Raw genomic sequence first — 18,993 nt, 5'->3', positions numbered from 1 at the left:
AATAGTTACTTCATTTATTTTATTCACTGTCAACGTTAATTATGTTTTAATTTAAATTAATTCGAATATATTTTGAGTTCATACATTTTGTTGAAACATTGAGATGAAAAAACTCATCCAACGTTAAATTTATTTAAAGTAAATCGGCGAAGGTTATTTTTATTCACGACCACAATGCTTAGCCTAATGGAATTTGATCAAATGTACATAATACCTATTACTTAGGTATTATTTTCTTATTTAAATGTATTTTGCATGAGGCAATGCTAGTAGTTTTACTCTTCTAATAGTATTACCAGGCATTTAAGCAATGCTACTATTAATATTTTATAATAATTATTAATAAGTGTTAATATTTAAAGAATAAAGCGTATTTTTCTGCGCAATGACACGGCTATGACTCGGTTCTGTTAGTTGTAAGATCTATTGAGAGATAGACAATATTAAAAGTATTAATGTTCATTGTTGTTTCATTCTACTGTTATACGAATACATAATTTTTAAATTATCGCGGGGTGTTTATTTTATGTTTTATAATAATAATAATAATAAAAGACGTTTATTCAAGAAGTTGTAACATAGGTACATAATAAAAGTACACGATAATGCTTACAAACTAATTGAAAGGGAAGGTGGCTCAGCTGATGTCTGTGCCAAAAAGGCTTCGGGGCACAGCAGCCCCAAAGGTTTTCAGCAACGGACGCTGTTATTCTGCCACCGCCGTAATTGTATCTAGCTAAGGACAGTATAAACATTTACACTATTACATATAGGACATGATAGCAAAACCGAGCCTGCGAGCGAACTTTTTATTCATTATTAAGACTTTAATACAAGATATTAATTTTTCATCTCAGCAGCTCGAACAAGCCTACTTTCGTTACTCCCTGGAGTGAGGAAAGTGCGACTTTCCTCACTCCAGGGAGTGAAACAATGTAGCTTTTTAATTTAGTGAAGGCCATAAACTTCATACTTTTATTACATTTTTTTTATGGTATGGTCCGGTCCGGTCCGGTCCGGTCTCGTCTCGTATCGTATCGTATCGTACCGTATCGTACCGTACCGTATCGTACATATTATAATACTTTTTTTTTCTGTTTATTCTGTGTAATTCGAAATACATTTTAACCTTTAATATGTTCTCACTACTGAGGTGAAAAATTATGTGTGCAACACGAGAGCAAAGTTATTTTACATCTCGTGTTTTTGAGTCCCTCGCTACGCTCAAGATTCTACCTTAGTATCTTCCGCTTTCTCAAGACTCAAAATAAACACGCGCAAGAAAAACCAACTTTCCTCTCTTGTTGCACAAATAACTATTAGGTAACTCTACCTCTTTTCAAAATGTGTGATTTCTAGGGTGAAACAGATTTTTATTTATTATTTGAGTGATAGAGTATGATGAGGAATTTTATAACGTTTTAAGCATTATTTTTATTATGTTTTACAAAAATATTTTGTCAATTTTAATGAAGTTAAAAAAACAACTTCGATAAAAAAATCTTGCATCGTTTATGCCAATAAAATGTTGTTAAAGCTAATGGGTTTCAAAATATAAAATTAATACCTCCAATTCCTTTATATGGAATTTAATTAGTTATAGGTTTTTATGCCTAATTTTTTAATAAATAAGAATTAAGCGATACCTACCGAAATTCAAAATTAATAAAATAATTAAAAATAATTAAATATATATACGATTTTCGACGACCGGTCTAGCCTAGTCGGTAGTCGCCCTTCCTGTGATGGTCCTGGTTTCGAATCCCGGTAAGGGCATTTATTTGTGTGATGAACACAGATATTTCTTCCTGACTTCCTGAGTCATGGGTGTTTTCTATGTATTTAAGTATTTATATTTTATTATTATATTATTATTTATCGTTGTCTGAGTAACACAAGCTTCCTTGGGCTTACCGTGGGACTTAGTCAATCTCTGTAAGAATGTCCTATAATATTTATTTATTTATATATAACAAATTCTTTAAATACAAAACTGTCAGAATAGAATTTTCATAATTTTGCCTACTTAGGCGAAATTATGCATCACTAAGTATTTAATTGCGTTTATTTGTTTTTACTTTTTAGTAGATATTTTTTTACTAGCATATTTTTGTATTTTTTGATGAATTTCCGACATTAAGGGTTTTTATTCTATTTCAATTCAATTTCATTTATGTAAATAGGTATGTAATATAATGTTAATAGGTTTTAAGCTTTAAATTATTTTGCATGCCTACTATTATAAGTTATTGACATTATCTGGACACTACCTACTACTACTACTTTTGACTCTACCATCTTATCTGTACATAATGTTAAGCAAATAAATGCATTTCATTTAATTTCATTTCATAAGGACCAACTAAGATCATTCTTTTTAGTACAAATATGACTTATAAAATATGGTTATTTCTAATTAATGTAATTCTATGTTATAATTGTAATAACCAAGAATAAATTAATTAATTAAAATGAAAAATAAATGAACGTAAAATTAAAATTAATCATAAAGGAGATCGTCGAATTTGGGCCCGGAGGAAAAACTATCGCGTACAGACTATTTACAGTAATTATATACGCATTTTATAACATTTTAATTATACATTATATGTATATTATTAATTTCCGTAAATATATTAAAGTTGCTTTGCCGTCGTCAACATTTTTCATTAGCATCTTTATTGTCATCGGTATCTGAGTTCAACCATCAATTTCGCAAAGTGATTTCGTAGGGGATGTAGCTCAGTGGTAGAGCGTTCGCTTTGCATGTGAAAGGCCCCGGGTTCGATCCCCGGCATCTCCAAATTCTTCTTTTTGTATTTTAATTTTAATATATAAAGATAATTTACATTAATTTTCAAAACTTCAGCAATATTATTTATTTACCATTAATTTATCGCCTTAACTAACGAAGTAATAAATAAAAAAATATTTAAACTCAAACTTACGTTACTCGTTATCAATAAATATCAATTTTATATTAAAAATTATATTTACTACAACTAAAACATGATAAAACTAAAATTACATAAAGGTAACCAAAATTAAAAAGTAAAAAAAATCGTTCTTTGACCCCGACGTGATTTGAACACGCAACCTTCTGATCTGGAGTCAGACGCGCTACCGTTGCGCCACGGAGTCGTTGCGTGCAAGATTGAATTTAGTTATCAGTTCACTAGACTTGTACACTAGCGCCCCTAGTGGAGATTTGGTAAATTAATTTAGGCAAATACACTTACCTTTTTTTTTACTCAATTTCTTAAATTAACTAATTGAATATTTAATTTAAATTATTAACGAATTACTTATTCCTAACAATATAAAAAAATAGGTATAATGTGCTTTATTTTTAATTATATCCAAATAGTATTTGTTTATTTAGGTTGCTTGTAACTAATTAAATATTTTATTTAATTTTTTTGACGAGTTATATTATTGCTAATAATATAAAAAAATAGGTTTAATGTACTTGATTTTTAATTATATCCAAAAAATATTAATTTTTAGATTGCTTGTAACTAATTTATCGTGTCGTATGTAATTCTATTATGTAGATATAATATGTAATGTAGGTCCGATATGTGTCCCTAGAATGAATTATGTGTAATAAAACACATTTATGAATTTCACCCAAATCAGTTAATAGCGCCAGCGGTGAAAAGATAACACTGAGAAATAATATTAGGTACGTATAATAGAACAGGATATGGTTTTCCAAGTATTTTGTTTACCTTATTGTGGTTATACGTTGTAAATTCCTTCCCATAACAGATGTTAGAATTACCTAAATACCTACTAGAAAAAGGTTGAAAAAGGTAAGGTCATTAATGCTCGTAGCGAAGATATATGTAACTCTGTATAAGATACGTAAAGTCTAAGGAAAAAACGTGCCTCGGAAAATCATGAAAAATTTATGCTCGAATAGCTGGCGCAACACCTTTGGCCTGTACTCGGGTAGATGGCGACACCGTTTAGTATTTAACAATTTTAACACATATCAGTGAAAGAACATGGGTCAAAGTCATATGGCGTTTTAAAAAAAAACTTTGATCCCTATATATCTATTTTTTTATATTTTTATTTTATTATTATATGACAGTAAATTTACTGTGACTACAAAATTTACTATGACGTCTATGACAATAACCCTCTATATACTATTCTCTTCGCTCGCAGTGACGCAAGCTGTTTGTTTATTTACTTGAAGAAGATATGGATATACGTAGGTGAGTATGAAGTGCAGTATTGATTGGTCTGATTAACTACAAACTTATTAATTTGTCGTATGCATATTTTTTTTAATTATGGCCTAAAAACTACGAAAGGATCTAAGAACCATCAGCCAAATAGATTTTCCGTTTTCTTACATAAATAAAAAATTAATGCGTTTGGGAATTATATAAATACAAAACACGACAGCGAAACATTCATTTATACCAAAATCAATAAAAAATACAAATATCAGTGATTAAAACATGCATGTCGTCTGAATTTCAGTGTTCACGTTTATTATGTAATTCGTTACGGAGCGCAAAACACAGTGTTGTTATATTAAATTAATACATAAAATAAATTATGCAATCATGTAAAAAATATTAAAGATGTGTTATTAAATTCAATCATTATTTCTTTATGGAAAAAATTATAGATACTATTTAATATCACAGTGAGAACCAAAGCACTAGCAAACCGGCTGAACATACAACTGCGTATTTGTGAAAAAATTATATGAAGTAATGTAAAAAAATAGAGTAATTTTACGGAAAGAAGTGTGACATTCACAAATACTGTTTTAAATCAATTAATCAGTTTTAATACTGATTTTTCGGAGTCTTCAATCCCAAATGAAGTCCTCCATATATATACTGCTTCTAGCCACATCTACCGCCTCATTGGCTAAAAACCAAGAAAATCCCAGCATCTCAACCATCTCAGATCCCTATGTGAAAGTACTGCGTTCAATCTTCACATACCCTCATCCGGGCTACTGGCGGCCGCTAACGCCTGCGCAGTTGAAGGAACACGAATATGAACATCACCTACTGCAGCCTATAATGTATACGGTAAAGGAACAACGGCCTTACAGCCAAGGACATTATCCAGTGAACTGTTATTTCACGTATTCAGGGACAAATATAGTGAAGACTTGTGCATAAATTATAAAATTAAAGGGTCGGCAACGCGCGTGTAATATCTCTGGTGTTGCAGGCGTCCATATAGGCTACGGTAACTGCTTACCATCAGGCGGGCCGTATGCTTGATTGCCACCGACGTGGTATAAAAAAAAATACATTAAAATATAAATATGTAAGTAAGTATAGTTGGTCAAGCAAATCTTGTCAGTAAATAGGAACAAAGAAAACTATATTCATCCTTTTCTTTTGGGTGCTGGTACTAGTGTAAGACATAGTATGATTCTCTCTGTCTATGTTTGAAATGAGACAATCCCTTGACAAACTATACATACGTATGTATTAAATTCAGTTTTTTTTTCGAAACTGAAACTTCGTATTTATTCAAAAAATAAATAATTACTTAAAATAAAAAAATGAGAATTGTACTTGAATGATGATCCCCTATGACAGTTAATTTTTGTATGGAGTAACTGTCAATGTCACATGTTTTTAGATTTCTTTTGGTACTTTAACACATTTTTTTATTTAGAAATGTAACTAATGTTACCAGTAAACAGTAAAAACTTAGTATAAGACGGACCCTTGGATGCGACATACAGTAATCAACTGGCCCTCCCTGCATATAAACTGTTTGCAGGGGGGTCAGTTATCTCTGCAGCTTACTGTACATTTTGAAACATTTGAAAATTATTTTCGTCACCTTAACCACCCTTAACCCATTAATCTTTTGAGCATCCACGTAATAGTCGCGAGTCGCGATGAGTTTGCGGCTTGGAAAGTCCCGTGTGCGCATCGACGCTCGCGCAGTTCACTCCGATTTACCTTAAACAAACGCTGTTAGGGGTTTCCTAAAACTTGTATAATAATTCTAAAAATATCGGTAATGTTTTTTAATGTGTCGAAGGCAAAAACACGATCCAGACAAATGGCGGAATACGACTTAATTGTCTAAGGTGTAAGAGCGTACACATATTTCTAAAACTTTGGGAATGTATATATATTTATGCCCTTGACTGTAAAATGTATATAGGTATGACACTACCCATGCTGCATAATTGCTTATACCCTTTTACGGCCCCAAAACCCTCCCCCTTGGTTAATGTCATATCAAAACCAGTTCGAAACGTAACATGTTGAATCTGAATCGGGGTCTGGGACACTTGGTCACTTTTTCTTTTGTATGTAGGTTTTTGCCACTTTTCAGTTAATACTACTGTATTTAAGGTTATGTTATTGTCGTCAATATGAGTGTACTGATAATTGTTTCGATAACACATTAGTCGAAGCGATGAGGCAATACCCGCATGTGTAAAATAGCGGGTTTTCCCTAAGTTAATACATTAACTGTGTGTAACTAAAAACTATTGTGTTTCTAGTAGAAACCGCAGATACATTTAACTCTGCACCAACTTGACCAGCAACAGAGTAAGTATAGCAGCGCCATCGACACTGCCAACTTGCAACAGCGCTGGAGTATCGATCCAGAGGCCGTGAGTTCAAGTCTCACCAGAGGCAGAAATTTTTCCACTTAAAAAAATATATTTTTACTTCGTCAAGTTATAAAATAATGTTATAAAATTAAAACTAACCTAGTAAACCTAAACTGTATACACTTAGTATATAAAAACTTAATAATAACAAACTAGTCCCGTCAAAAATAATGTTGAGATGAAAGTTGAGGGTCGTATCAAAACCACTTCGAAACAATAACAAATTGTTAAATCTGAATCGCGACTCTACCCGCGTTATTTTCTAAGTTATAACTAGCCAGAGGCTAGTAAATAAATAAGACTGACAGCTCTCATACAACGCCACGAGAAAAGGCATTGTTGTAGACAATGCAGTTGCAGATGGCTTTTTTTAACATTTTAGTTAGGTATTTGCGTAAAATTGCGTATGAAAACTATTACGTTACTGCTAAAATTGAACTTGCCTAAGTGCTGTCAATTGGCACAAAAATTAAAATAATAAAAGCATTTTAGAAATATTTTAGGAGATTTTACTTCTCAACGGGCTCTCTAGATGGCGCTATTGAATCAATATATACCTAAAATTGACAGTTTTCAGCTGCAAATTGACAGTTTTCATACAGGCAAAGCTAAAATGCAAGTATGCTAATTAGCACCACTTGTGACAATGATGGGGCACACAGTGGTATTATGGAGGTATTTTTTTTAATCTTTATTGCACAATTATACCATTATCAATGACGGATTTAATAGCCTAAGGCATTCTCTACCAGTCAACCAATGTTCAGCAGTGTGCAGGTTGCTGTTCTCCATTTACTAGGTAGCCAATACGGGTCATCGAAACGGAATTCAGTGTTATCCGCGTACGATCGATGACTCCGATAATGGCCGCGGTGACCGTGACCTCAGGACCTCAGGAGCCACCGGGGTGACCAGGTTATCCCGCGATGACGCAGTTGCTTTGATACTTACTAATACTTACTACGGCGACGCACCGACCCAAAGTGAGTCCTGGCCTCCGACACCAGATCACGCCATGCCTCTTGCTCGACTACGGCGATGCACAGACCCAAAGTGAGTCCTGGCCTCCGACACCAGATCACGCCATGCCTCTCGACTACGGCGACGCACCGACCCAAAGTGAGTCCTGGCTCCTGGCCTCCGACACCAGATCACGCCATGCCTCTCGACTCGACTACGGCGACGCACCGACCCAAAGTGAGTCCTGACCTCCGACACCAGATCACGCCATGCCTCTCGACTACGGCGACGCACCGACCCAGTGAGTCCGGGCTTCCGACACCAGATCACGCCATGCCTCTCGATTACGGCGACTCACCGACCCAAAGTGAGTCCTGGCCTCCGACACTATCACGCCATGCTATTATCTTTAGGTAACGAGTAGATAAGTACTTATATGTGAACCTCGTGTAAGTAATAAATGTAATGCTATGTGAGTACTTTACCACATGATAACCTCGCTCGGGATCTTAGACGTCAAATATGTGTGTCATATTCTTGGTATTCAGCATTCATGTAACCTATTAGAAAACTCGGCATATGAATCTAGCCAAAAAAACATCTAGAATCTAGATCTTATTTTGTTACGCGTTATGTTGTATTGTCGCGTACTTATATAGAGGTCACGAAACAATGAGCTTAAAAACCAACAGATTTTAAATGGTTCCAACTGTTTTAGGAACCCAAAAAAATATAGGTAGTATTGTGTGGTTTATTTTTCTATGGATTTAGCATATATAGGCATGTTATCTTTAAATGATTTCAATGCCATCTGCGTTAAGGATGACTCACATTAGACCGGACCGTGACCGGGCCGGAGCTTCTGGCGCTTCGTTTTCTATGGAAAGCATCACGTGATCACCTGTCATGTCATAGAAAAGTAAGCGCCGGAAGCCCCGGCCCGGTCACGGCCCGGTCTAACGTGAGTCATCCTTTAAGCTTTGCATGTTTGTCTTTATTATTATTCAATATCAAATCCCACATATTCACCATCACACAAAGCACCACTGATCGATCAATATATCCGCAAAACCCTCTGATCTAATTCCTGGAAAATGCGGGCGGTTACACGTGTTTGACAACTAAATATAAGAAGCAAGCGACGCGTTCGACGATCAGTTTACAAACAGACTTAGAATCGGTTGAACCAGACCGTCTGCCACCATTAAAACATTCGCTTTTATATGAGAAGTAATCATTGTGGTAGAACTTGCCCTTTGACATGCGCGTTGTGTTGTTATTTTTCCTCGGGTACGCGTACGGCGCGCCTAAAGACATACATGTGTCAGATTTTAGTAGGATAGATAAAGAAAACTGTGCAACAGGCGTTGGTTGTGGAGTGGGTTCCAGCGGACATTTGAATAGTGAATCGGATCATGGACAGACAAAAGATTTTAACTCAGAGTTGCAGAATTATGCAGCTGGAGCTTCTGGATTACAGTTAGAAGATGATACAGCGATGGAGTTTCAGAAAAGTGATAAAAATTCAGAAAACAAAGACCATACTTCAGAAGCGCTTATGCAGTCATCCAGCGATTTTGTGCCTGATCGTCAACAAACTTTAGCTTACGGAACGCAGGTCCAAGTTCCAAATTTTAGACAAATCCAGGATTCGAGGCGAAGTCGAAAACGCATCGTAGTCGCATCGCCGCCGCCGTGTCAAAAGCGTCCGGGGGTGCTGTGCCGCTCAGATGTTTATGAGTTCGTGCTTTATGGGGACGACGCGCGCACCAGTCGGTAGCTACCCATGTGTGCTGTGGCATAATAATGGAAGATAGTTTTCTAATTCCTACATTATTATCCAATGGGATATGCAGAATATAAGGAAATCAATCGCCAGACTAGTCTAGTGAAGAGTATAGCAAAGTAGAAATAGATTCTAGTGAAATAACGAAACAATTAAAATATTTACCACCTTGGGCGAGATACGAACTCGCACTCCGGGCTCTTCTGAGTTTCCTTCCGAGTGTTCGTGTTCATAATAAGAGACTCTGCGGTGTTCATGAATAAATCAATCCGATGCGTTGGCAACACTAGTCAGTGTCAGTACTGTCATGGCGGAGCGGTGTTACGAGCGCACTGTGTGGAACATAATAATAAATTGTTTTATTTGTAATTTAATTAATCCAAGAGTGATTAGATTGACGGATGTAAATCTAAACACAACAGGCTCTTTTTGTATGTGTGTCTAAAGTCAACATCAAAAGTAGCGGATACATAGAAATTTATCTTTATCTGGAAAAGTTGTCCAGGGTGACCGATACTTTTGTCGCGTTGTTTTATTTGCTACTCAGAAAAAGCAAAAAAACCGGCGAGTCGGACTCGCCCACCGAGGGTTCCGTACTTTTTAGTATTTGTTGTTATAGCGGCAACAGAAATACATCATCTGTGAAAATTTCAACTGTCTAGCTTTCAGGGTTCATGAGATACAGCCTGGTGATAGACAAACAGACGGACAGACGGGCGGACAGACGGACAGCGGAGTCTTAGTAATAGGGTCCCGTTTTTACCCTTTGGGTACGGAACCCTAAAAACGGACCTTACGAACACTACGAAGGGGGCCAGTTCGGTGTGCACATGTTAGTTCGGCATTATATGAAATGGCCTAATATCCTTACTTTAGAAATCTTTGGCAGCAGGTGAAGGAAGGACACGTCTTCACTGGGCGGCGCGCCCTCGATCAGTGAAGACGTGTCGTTGCTCCGTGAAGACGGTCCTCGTAAATTGGATCGAAACATGTCGAGCTATTCGACTTAATAATACGTGAGTGACCCGCTTTAAAATAATTTAAATTGTTATTTTTCAATTATTTGTGACATTTATCACAATGTAAAAAAATTATAAAACTACTAAAAGGTTTTACTTCAAATAAATTTGTTTTCATTACTTACATTTTTATATTTCCCAGTCCCACAGCTACTGGCGCGTATAGCGCCTGATTTAAGCAACATAGCAACGCACTACGTTAACGAAATTGAATATTCAAGATAAGATTAAGTGTCCCAATGTACCAAATCAATCCAATCATTATCTCACAATTGCACATAACCCCTCCGTTCCTTTATCTACACTCCTTTCTTGGCTAGTAATTATGTTTAAGACTGTATTTTTGACCCCATGACCCGTATATGGTGAATCATAATGAAGCCTTGTGAAATTTTAAGAGAGGTATGGGCACTGTGAATGACATCTCGCTTTGTGTGGTAGGGCACAGGACAGCGGATGTCATTCCAGATCTAGAGCAGAGCCCAACTGGGGAAGTACCTCCACCTTACAGAAAACCGCAGCCAAATAACACTAGACTCTACTCATAGTGTTGTGTTCCTGCCGGTGAGTAAGGTTGCCAGGGCTCGAGGGAGAGGAGTGTTAGGGTCGGCAACGCGCATGTAACTCCTCTGGAGTTGCAGGCGTACATAGGCTACGGAGACTGCTTAACATCAGGCGGGCCGTATGCTTGTTTGCCACCGACGTAGTATTAAAAAAAAAAAAAAAAAAGAAATCATGTCCTTGTAGTGCCCACCTAATTTATTCTTAATTTTCGGCACTGGGAAAGGTACTGAGTACTTATTTGTTATAACAAAAACCGGTGAGAATGCATGTCACATCACGCGACACTAATCGTATCACGTCACGTACCCTCCATGGGTTCCGTATTCCGTAAAATACCTTCACACTATAATTTTTAAATTAAATAATATTACTAGGTACATGAGTTACATGACATATAGGTTACATAAGGGTTACATGAAATACGCTACAGTTTCCTAAGAAAATTATTGTGACTGTGACATGCGAACGGACGGACAGGTGGACTTTGATAATAATGATGATACTTGCCATTTGTCTACGGACTACGGAACAATAAAAAGTGGTACCTACACACGTGCAAAAGTAGTCAATACTCAATGATCATCCTTTGTGCAGTTGATAAAATCATAAAATACATAAAATAGCTTTTGTACTGATCAATCTCTCAAACAACTTCTATGACGGATCAGTGCACGTTATATTTCGCCGCCGTACGAATAGGTAACGATTACGAGACGAATTTCGATTCATATTTATTTTATCAGTCGTCTCAACAAATTTCTAATCACGTCTGGACTATAAATAAATAAAATAAGACATGGCGCGAGCTCACTTTCTAACTACATTACATAAGAAGCTTCCTAAATATCAATCCTTCGCGCTTCGATATTATATAACACGAAAATGAGTTGATGCTTGAAAAACGCCTTAAAGTTAATTCTGGCAACACCGCCGCCGAGCTGTCAGGCACGCCTTGTCAATTGTCATTCATTCAGTACTTCGTACGTACGAGCGTAGTGTCGCGAGCTAATATAATTGATTTTCGTCGTGTTTAATCACAGTAACAATGTTGTATTAGTGTCGTATCGTGTATAAGAGTAGTGGACAATATGGCTTATGATATAACGTGGATTATCCCGCGGCTGCGAAGCCCGGGACGGTTGTGGACGTGTGCGAGCTCGATAACCGTGGCTGTTGTCGGACTCTTCAGCAAATTTATCGTAGGTGGGTATTCTGTACACACAATTTACAAACACCTGAGTCTTAAGCCTCGTTCTCGCGTGCCGTGTTTAGGAAATAAGTGAACTAGTTCGCGAAAACTGGTTGTTATGTTGCTTGCATCAGCGGAATGCGAACGCACGAGGCCGTCGTTATATTTACGTTCTTTACAGGTCATGTCTGTACCCCGAGGTCAATCCCCTTTCACTACCCCTAAAGGGATAAATGACCTCACAACCTGTTTAAAAACGCAATTATGATGATACATGACTGATATATGACTTATGAATATTAATTTGTGAATAATGAATAACTAGTTTGACCAGTTTTGTGTAAAATAAGCAGTATTTAAATAACTTCACAATAGATTTACATATTTACTACTTGAGTTTAAAATTTTATGTGGCGAAAATAATGAATATTCACTTTGTACCTGTTAAATAACTGTCACAATGACCGCAGAGTTAAACACTACATTTTCATATAATAAAGTTAACTCATCAAATCCATGTCCATTTGTCATTGTGACAAATGGAGGATTCCTTTGCGAGCCCTATGTCCCTGATGAGGGATAAAAGGAATGCATCATCATCATCATCATCATCAAAGTTAACTCATTGATCCAGGAACTTTGTCGCCTTTCTAAAGTCTACTTTAAAAACTTCTTGAGAAGGTACTATCAAAAACTAGTCCTGTAGGGTTATAATCGACTAAATTTTCGGGGTTTTTTTCGATTTTGACAAAGTTGCGTTTGGCGCTCGAGTTCAAAAACTTGGATTATACTTTGGGCCAACATCATAAACAAGTCGGCAAAAAATCAGAAATACCGGATTTGATGCAAACGGTAACTGTATAAAGTTACTGTATTACATGGAAGTGACCACTAATTATTAAAACATGATGGTTTTTATTCATTTGCATGTCAATAAATAATAAGCGGTTGACAGATTTAATTTACATTGTAATCATTTCTAAATTTGACAGGGTTGATATGATTTAAATCACTCCCGGACCACTACGGCACGCACACATGTGCAAGCGAGTCATAGCGTAACAGTTTCGGGGCAACCCCGAAACTATAATACGAGACGCATGGTACCGAAACAGTTCCAGGAATCCCCGAAACTAAAACACGAGACGCATTTCGCTTTTCGCCCGGTCATTCGTAATTGACTAGTGAAAGAGTGAATACAACAAAAAGATGTCTGGAAGAAAAAAAGATGCTGTGTGGGTTTATTTCGATGAAAAAAAGCAAGAAAATAAAAAATCAAAAGAATCTGATTTAAATCAAATAAATCCGATTTAAATCAAATTAATCGGATTATTATGATGTTTTTATAAAAATCATGATTATTATCAACCCTGAAATTTGACATTACTACAATCTAATTTAATGTGCACATTGTAATCATTTCAAAATTCGACATTACTATAATCTAATTTAATTTGCACATTGTAATCATTTCAAAATTTGACATTACTACAATCTAATTTAATGTGCACATTGTAATCATTTCAAAATTCGACATTACTATAATCTAATTTAATTTGCACATTGTAATCATTTCAAAATTTTACATTACTACAATCTAATTTAATTTGCACATTGTAATCATTTCAAAATTTTACATTACTACAATCTAATTTAATTTGCACATTGTAATCATTTCAAAATTTTACATTACTACAATCTAATTTAATTTGCACCCGTTGCCACCCTTTACATGTTAATTATTATGTGCTAATCACCTAATGAATATAATTTTTATTGGACATCCTATTAGAAACCATTTTATCTTTATGTGAATTTCATTTGATCCTATTCTATTTTATAACAACTAGAAATATTAGGCGTACAAACTTATTCCTCATTCACTATATCTTCTGGTATTTCATATACCTATATTAACATTTTCACAGTAAAATTGAGTCTGTTTGACTCCATACAAGCCATACATAAATGGTTAATTGATAAGTATAGCTAATCAATACAGAAAACATATTAATATACATTCTCAATAATAGAAAGCAGTTGGCCTAAAATGATTATCTACATGTATCTAATCTTATCATTTATATAATTGACAAGTAACAAAATTTGTTTATGATCAGTATGACTATCAGCATATTATTTACGTTTGTAATAATTAAACCATAATTTACTTTTCATAGTGTTTGTTTGTCTATCTTGATTTGTTTAATTGTTTTACTCTCAATTGCTCAAACTTTGACTGGAAGAGATTCCTTATAGGGCATAAGTTTGCCTTTGTACATTGTTTGTAATATGTCCTATGTACAATAAAGTGTTTACATAATACATACTATCATTCTTTGTCATTTATGCACGATAGAAGTTTTACATAAAAGTTTGTATACAATTTCTGTAACTATAAAAATAAAGTTTTTGCACTGCACTGCATACATAATTTCTTTTGCAGTTTTTTTTAAATTAAAATCCGTACCATTTTTTTTTTCACAGCAGCTCGAACAAGCCTATTTTCGTCACTCCCTGGAGTGAGGAAAGTGCGACTTTCCTCACTCCAGGGAGTGAAACAATGTAGCTTTTTAATTTAGTGAAGGCCATGAACTTTTTTATGGTACGGTACGCGACGGTACGGTACGGTACGGTACGGTACGGTCCGGTACGGTACGGTCCGGTCCGGTCCGGTCTCGTCTCTCTCGTCTTATCGTATCGTACATATTATAATACTTTTTTTTTCTGTTTATTCTGTGTAATTCGAAATACATTTTAACCTTTAATATGTTCTCACTACTGAGGTGAAAAATTATGTGTGCAACACGAGAGCAAAGTTATTTTACATCTCGTGTTTTTGAGTCCCTCGCTACGCTCAAGATTCTACCTTAGAATCACTCGCTTCGCTCGTGATTCAATTATAGAATCTTTCGCTTTCTCGGGACTCAAAATAAACACTCGCAAGAAAAACCAACTTTCCTCTCTTGTTGCACAAATAACTATTTACAGTGAAATAATCAATGTCCCACCATTATATACCAATACCAATCAATGACCAGTTGTTATGGGGGACTTCAACGCTAAGCTGGGCAAACGAGACGGTGAAGAGCTGAGAGTGGGGCAATTTGGAGTGGGGCGTAGGAATCACCGGGGCCACCTACTGGCTGGTTTCATGGAGAAGGAAGGACTCTATATGATGAACTCCTTCTTCAGGAAACGTGAGCACAGGAAGTGGACCTGGGTGAGCCCTGACGGTGCAACAAGGAATGAGATCGACTTTATCATGTCGACGAAGAAGCAAATATTCAGTGATGTTTCTGTGATCAATTCGGTCAAAACCGGGAGCGATCACCGTATGGTAAGAGGCACACTGAATATTCAATTTAGGCTTGAGAGATCTCGACTGATAAAGTCTACGCTCCGCCCGGCACCGGCCCAGCTCCAAAACCCCGAGAGCTTTCAGCTCGAACTTCAAAACCGGTTCGAATGCCTAGCTAGCGACCTGGACGATTACAACGACGGGTTTGTGGAAGCTGTTCATACGGTCGGGTCCAAGTTCTTCAAGACTCGTCGTACAAGAACCAAGAAACTCTCGGACTCCACTCTCAAGCTCATGGAGGTGAGGCGTGAGATGATTCTGCAGTCGTCAGGTGACGTTTGTCGTTATAGGCAGCTCAACAGACGGATCTCGAAGTCTCTGAAGCGAGATATACGCCGATTCAATACTAACAGTATTGAAGAGGCTATCAAGCGCAACAGAGGCTCGAAGGTGTTTGCCAGAGATCTGTCTATTGGCCAAAGCCAACTGACAAAACTGAAGACCGACGACGGCAGGATCATCTCATCCAAACCTGAGCTCTTGGGAGAAGTCGAGAAGTTCTATGGACAGTTATACACAACAACCCGAGCACCCGTCGTGGATCTAGCTAGAGACCCTAGAGCTAGACTAACTCGACACTATACCGAAGATATCCCGGACGTCAGCCTGTACGAGATTAGTATGGCTCTCAAACAACTTAAGAATGGCAAAGCCCCAGGTGATGACGAAATTACGGCCGAACTCCTGAAGGCGGGTGGTAAACCAGTCCTTAAGGCCCTTCAGACGCTGTTTAGTTCCGTCATGCGCGAAGGAAAAACGCCGCAAGCGTGGAACAGAAGTGTGGTGGTGCTCTTCTTCAAAAAAGGTGATAACACCTTGCTGAAGAATTATAGACCCATCTCACTTCTGAGCCATGTCTACAAGCTGTTTTCGAGAGTCATCACGAACCGTCTCGCACGCAGGTTTGACGACTTCCAGCCTCCCGAACAAGCAGGTTTCCGTAAAGGCTATAGTACCGTAGACCACATACATGCGTTGCGGCAGGTTATACAGAAGACTGAGGAATATAACCTCCCCCTTTGCCTTGCATTTGTGGACTACGAGAAAGCCTTCGATTCGATCGAGACTTGGGCTGTGCTGCAGTCTCTCCAAAGGTGCCAAATCGACTACCGGTATATCGAAGTGCTGAAGTGTCTGTACGAAAACGCCACCATGTCCGTCCGACTACAGGGCCAGAGCTCGAAGCCTATTCCATTGCAGCGGGGAGTCAGACAAGGAGATGTAATCTCCCCAAAGCTGTTCACCGCTGCATTGGAGGATGCCTTTAAGGTTCTGGACTGGAAAGGACGAGGCATCAATGTAAATGGCGAGTACATCACTCACCTTCGGTTTGCCGATGATATCGTAGTCATGGCTGAGACCATGGAGGACCTCAGTGCGATGCTCGCTGATCTCAGCAGAGTATCTGAACGAGTTGGTCTGAAAATGAACATGGACAAGACGAAGATCATGTCTAACGTCCATGTTGTGCCAACTCCCGTATTAATCGGAGGCTCTGCGCTCGAAGTTGTTGACGATTATGTATACCTAGGACAAACAGTCCAGTTAGGTAGGTCCAACTTCGAGAAAGAGGTCACTCGTCGAATCCGACTCGGTTGGGCAGCGTTCGGGAAGCTCCACAGTATCTTTTCGTCCAAATTGCCGCAGTGTCTTAAGTCAAAAGTCTTTGACCAGTGTGTGTTGCCAGTGATGACATACGGATCTGAGACGTGGGCGCTAACGATGGGCCTCATAAGAAGGCTCAAGGTCACGCAAAGGGCAATGGAGAGAGCTATGCTCGGGGTTTCTCTGCGTGATAGAGTCAGAAATGATGATATCCGCAGTAGAACTAGGGTCACCGATATAGCTCGCAGAATTGCAAACCTTAAGTGGCAGTGGGCGGGGCACATTGCTCGCAGAACTGATGGCCGGTGGGGCCGGAAGGTTCTGGAGTGGCGTCCGCGTACCGGAAGACGAACTGCCGGTAGGCCTCCAACGAGATGGAGCGACGACCTGGTGAAAGTCGCGGGAATTCGGTGGTTGCGAGCGGCACAGGATCGGTCGGAGTGGCGAGCCTTGGGGGAGGCCTATGTCCAGCAGTGGACGTCTATCGGCTGACATGATGATGATGAATCAATGTCCCACACTTTTCAATTTCTGACCGTTGTGCATTTCTTAGGTGTATGTACAAATAAGCATATGTGACGTTTTCAACCAAAAGGTACCGCATTGTCGCTTGTCGATAAGGTTGATTTCTAATTAAAGCTATATCGAAATAGCGCCTTATTCACAACCGACAATAAGTACCCTTTTGATTGAGAATGGCTCATATTTCCTGTTAAATTATCAATATTAATGAGCTATCAACTGGAGCTTATCAAATGCGTGTAAAAACAATAGTCGTGTTTATAGCCTACTTTGTGCACGCGTACGTATTATCAAAGATAGATATAACTCCGTAATAGATGAATACAGTCTAAGGAAAAAACGTGCCTCGAAAATCAAGAAAATTTGATTCTCGTTCAGAGGGCGCTACTAGTTTTGGCCTACAGTCGTATAGATGGCGTTGACGGTTTTGTTTGTTATTTAACAATTTTAACGCATATCAGTGAAAGAACATGGGTCAAAATCATAAAAATAATTAATGCAAATAAAAAAAATCATTTATCTATATTTAAATACATTCTATCGTATTTTTATAAATCTTCATTTTTAGTTTTAAAGTGTGTCGACAGATGGCAGTGAATTTACTGGGGTTACAAAATTTACTATGACAGTACCGCTCTAGTATAAGTTACTCTATGGTATTATAGATGATTTATCAACAAACATGAGGAATCTGATTGTAATACTTATTGTATTGGCAATAAATGTTACTTTTTCAACCAAAAGGTACCACATTGTCGCTTGTTGATAAGGTGGATTTCTAATTGAAGCTATATGGAAATAGCGCCTTACTGACTACTGACAAGCGACAATAAGTAACCTTTTGGTTGAAAATGGCACAAATAGCTTTAAAACTACAAAAAGGGATTTCATTTCTACGCCATTTCGTACCTTGTCACAGTGACACTCAATATGAAAACTGGGAAACGCATATTATTGTCACGAAATTACTCAAATAACACAGAAATGACATTCCTCGACCGTAGAAGAATTGTAAGGCAGAATGGTCACATTGGTCACCCCCTATTGCCCGCCAAAGACGTCAACTGAACTGACACACACGGCCGAATATCAACCTTCGGGTATTACGATAAGGATCATAATGCCGCCACGCACCCGATAGAGGGTTCCCTTTGTTTGACAGAATTATTGAAAGTCATAATGTAATGATGTCATATTATCATTAGTCATAATTCTGAAACCGTTAACTTTTCAGGATTTTCCTCGGGTTATCCTATAGATAGGTTAGGTTAGGTTTGTTTTATGACAATCCTGAAAAGTTACGCGTTTCTGAGAAAAACCAAATTATGACTAATGATAATATGACAATCATTACATTATGAC

At 37.5% G+C, this 18,993-nt stretch overlaps 2 protein-coding genes and 2 non-coding genes across 4 annotated transcripts in view; 2 read left to right on the top strand and 2 right to left on the bottom strand.

Moving 5' to 3' along the window:
* The window catches only part of LOC134749601 (phospholipid phosphatase 3-like), a 462,302-nt gene that overhangs the window by 104,547 nt on the left and 338,762 nt on the right, over positions 1-18,993 (bottom strand). The window lies entirely within an intron of this gene.
* On the top strand, positions 2,732-2,803 carry Trnaa-ugc (transfer RNA alanine (anticodon UGC)). The gene has a single exon. It is a non-coding gene; the product is annotated as a tRNA-Ala (tRNA).
* On the bottom strand, positions 3,070-3,141 carry Trnaw-cca (transfer RNA tryptophan (anticodon CCA)). Its single transcript has one exon. It is a non-coding gene; the product is annotated as a tRNA-Trp (tRNA).
* Positions 11,877-18,993, top strand: part of LOC134749773 (tafazzin) — a 28,189-nt gene continuing 21,072 nt past the window's right edge. Inside the window, exon 1 of the mRNA XM_063684808.1 lies at positions 11,877-12,157. Within this exon, the coding sequence (XP_063540878.1) occupies positions 12,043-12,157 (115 nt within the window). The 5' untranslated portion in view covers positions 11,877-12,042. The remainder of the gene's footprint in view (positions 12,158-18,993) is intronic.

Source organism: Cydia strobilella, chromosome 18, assembly GCF_947568885.1.
Source record: "Cydia strobilella chromosome 18, ilCydStro3.1, whole genome shotgun sequence".
In the NCBI taxonomy this organism is placed as follows: Eukaryota; Metazoa; Arthropoda; class Insecta; order Lepidoptera; family Tortricidae; genus Cydia; species Cydia strobilella.
This window is presented reverse-complemented; position numbering and strand designations above follow the sequence as displayed.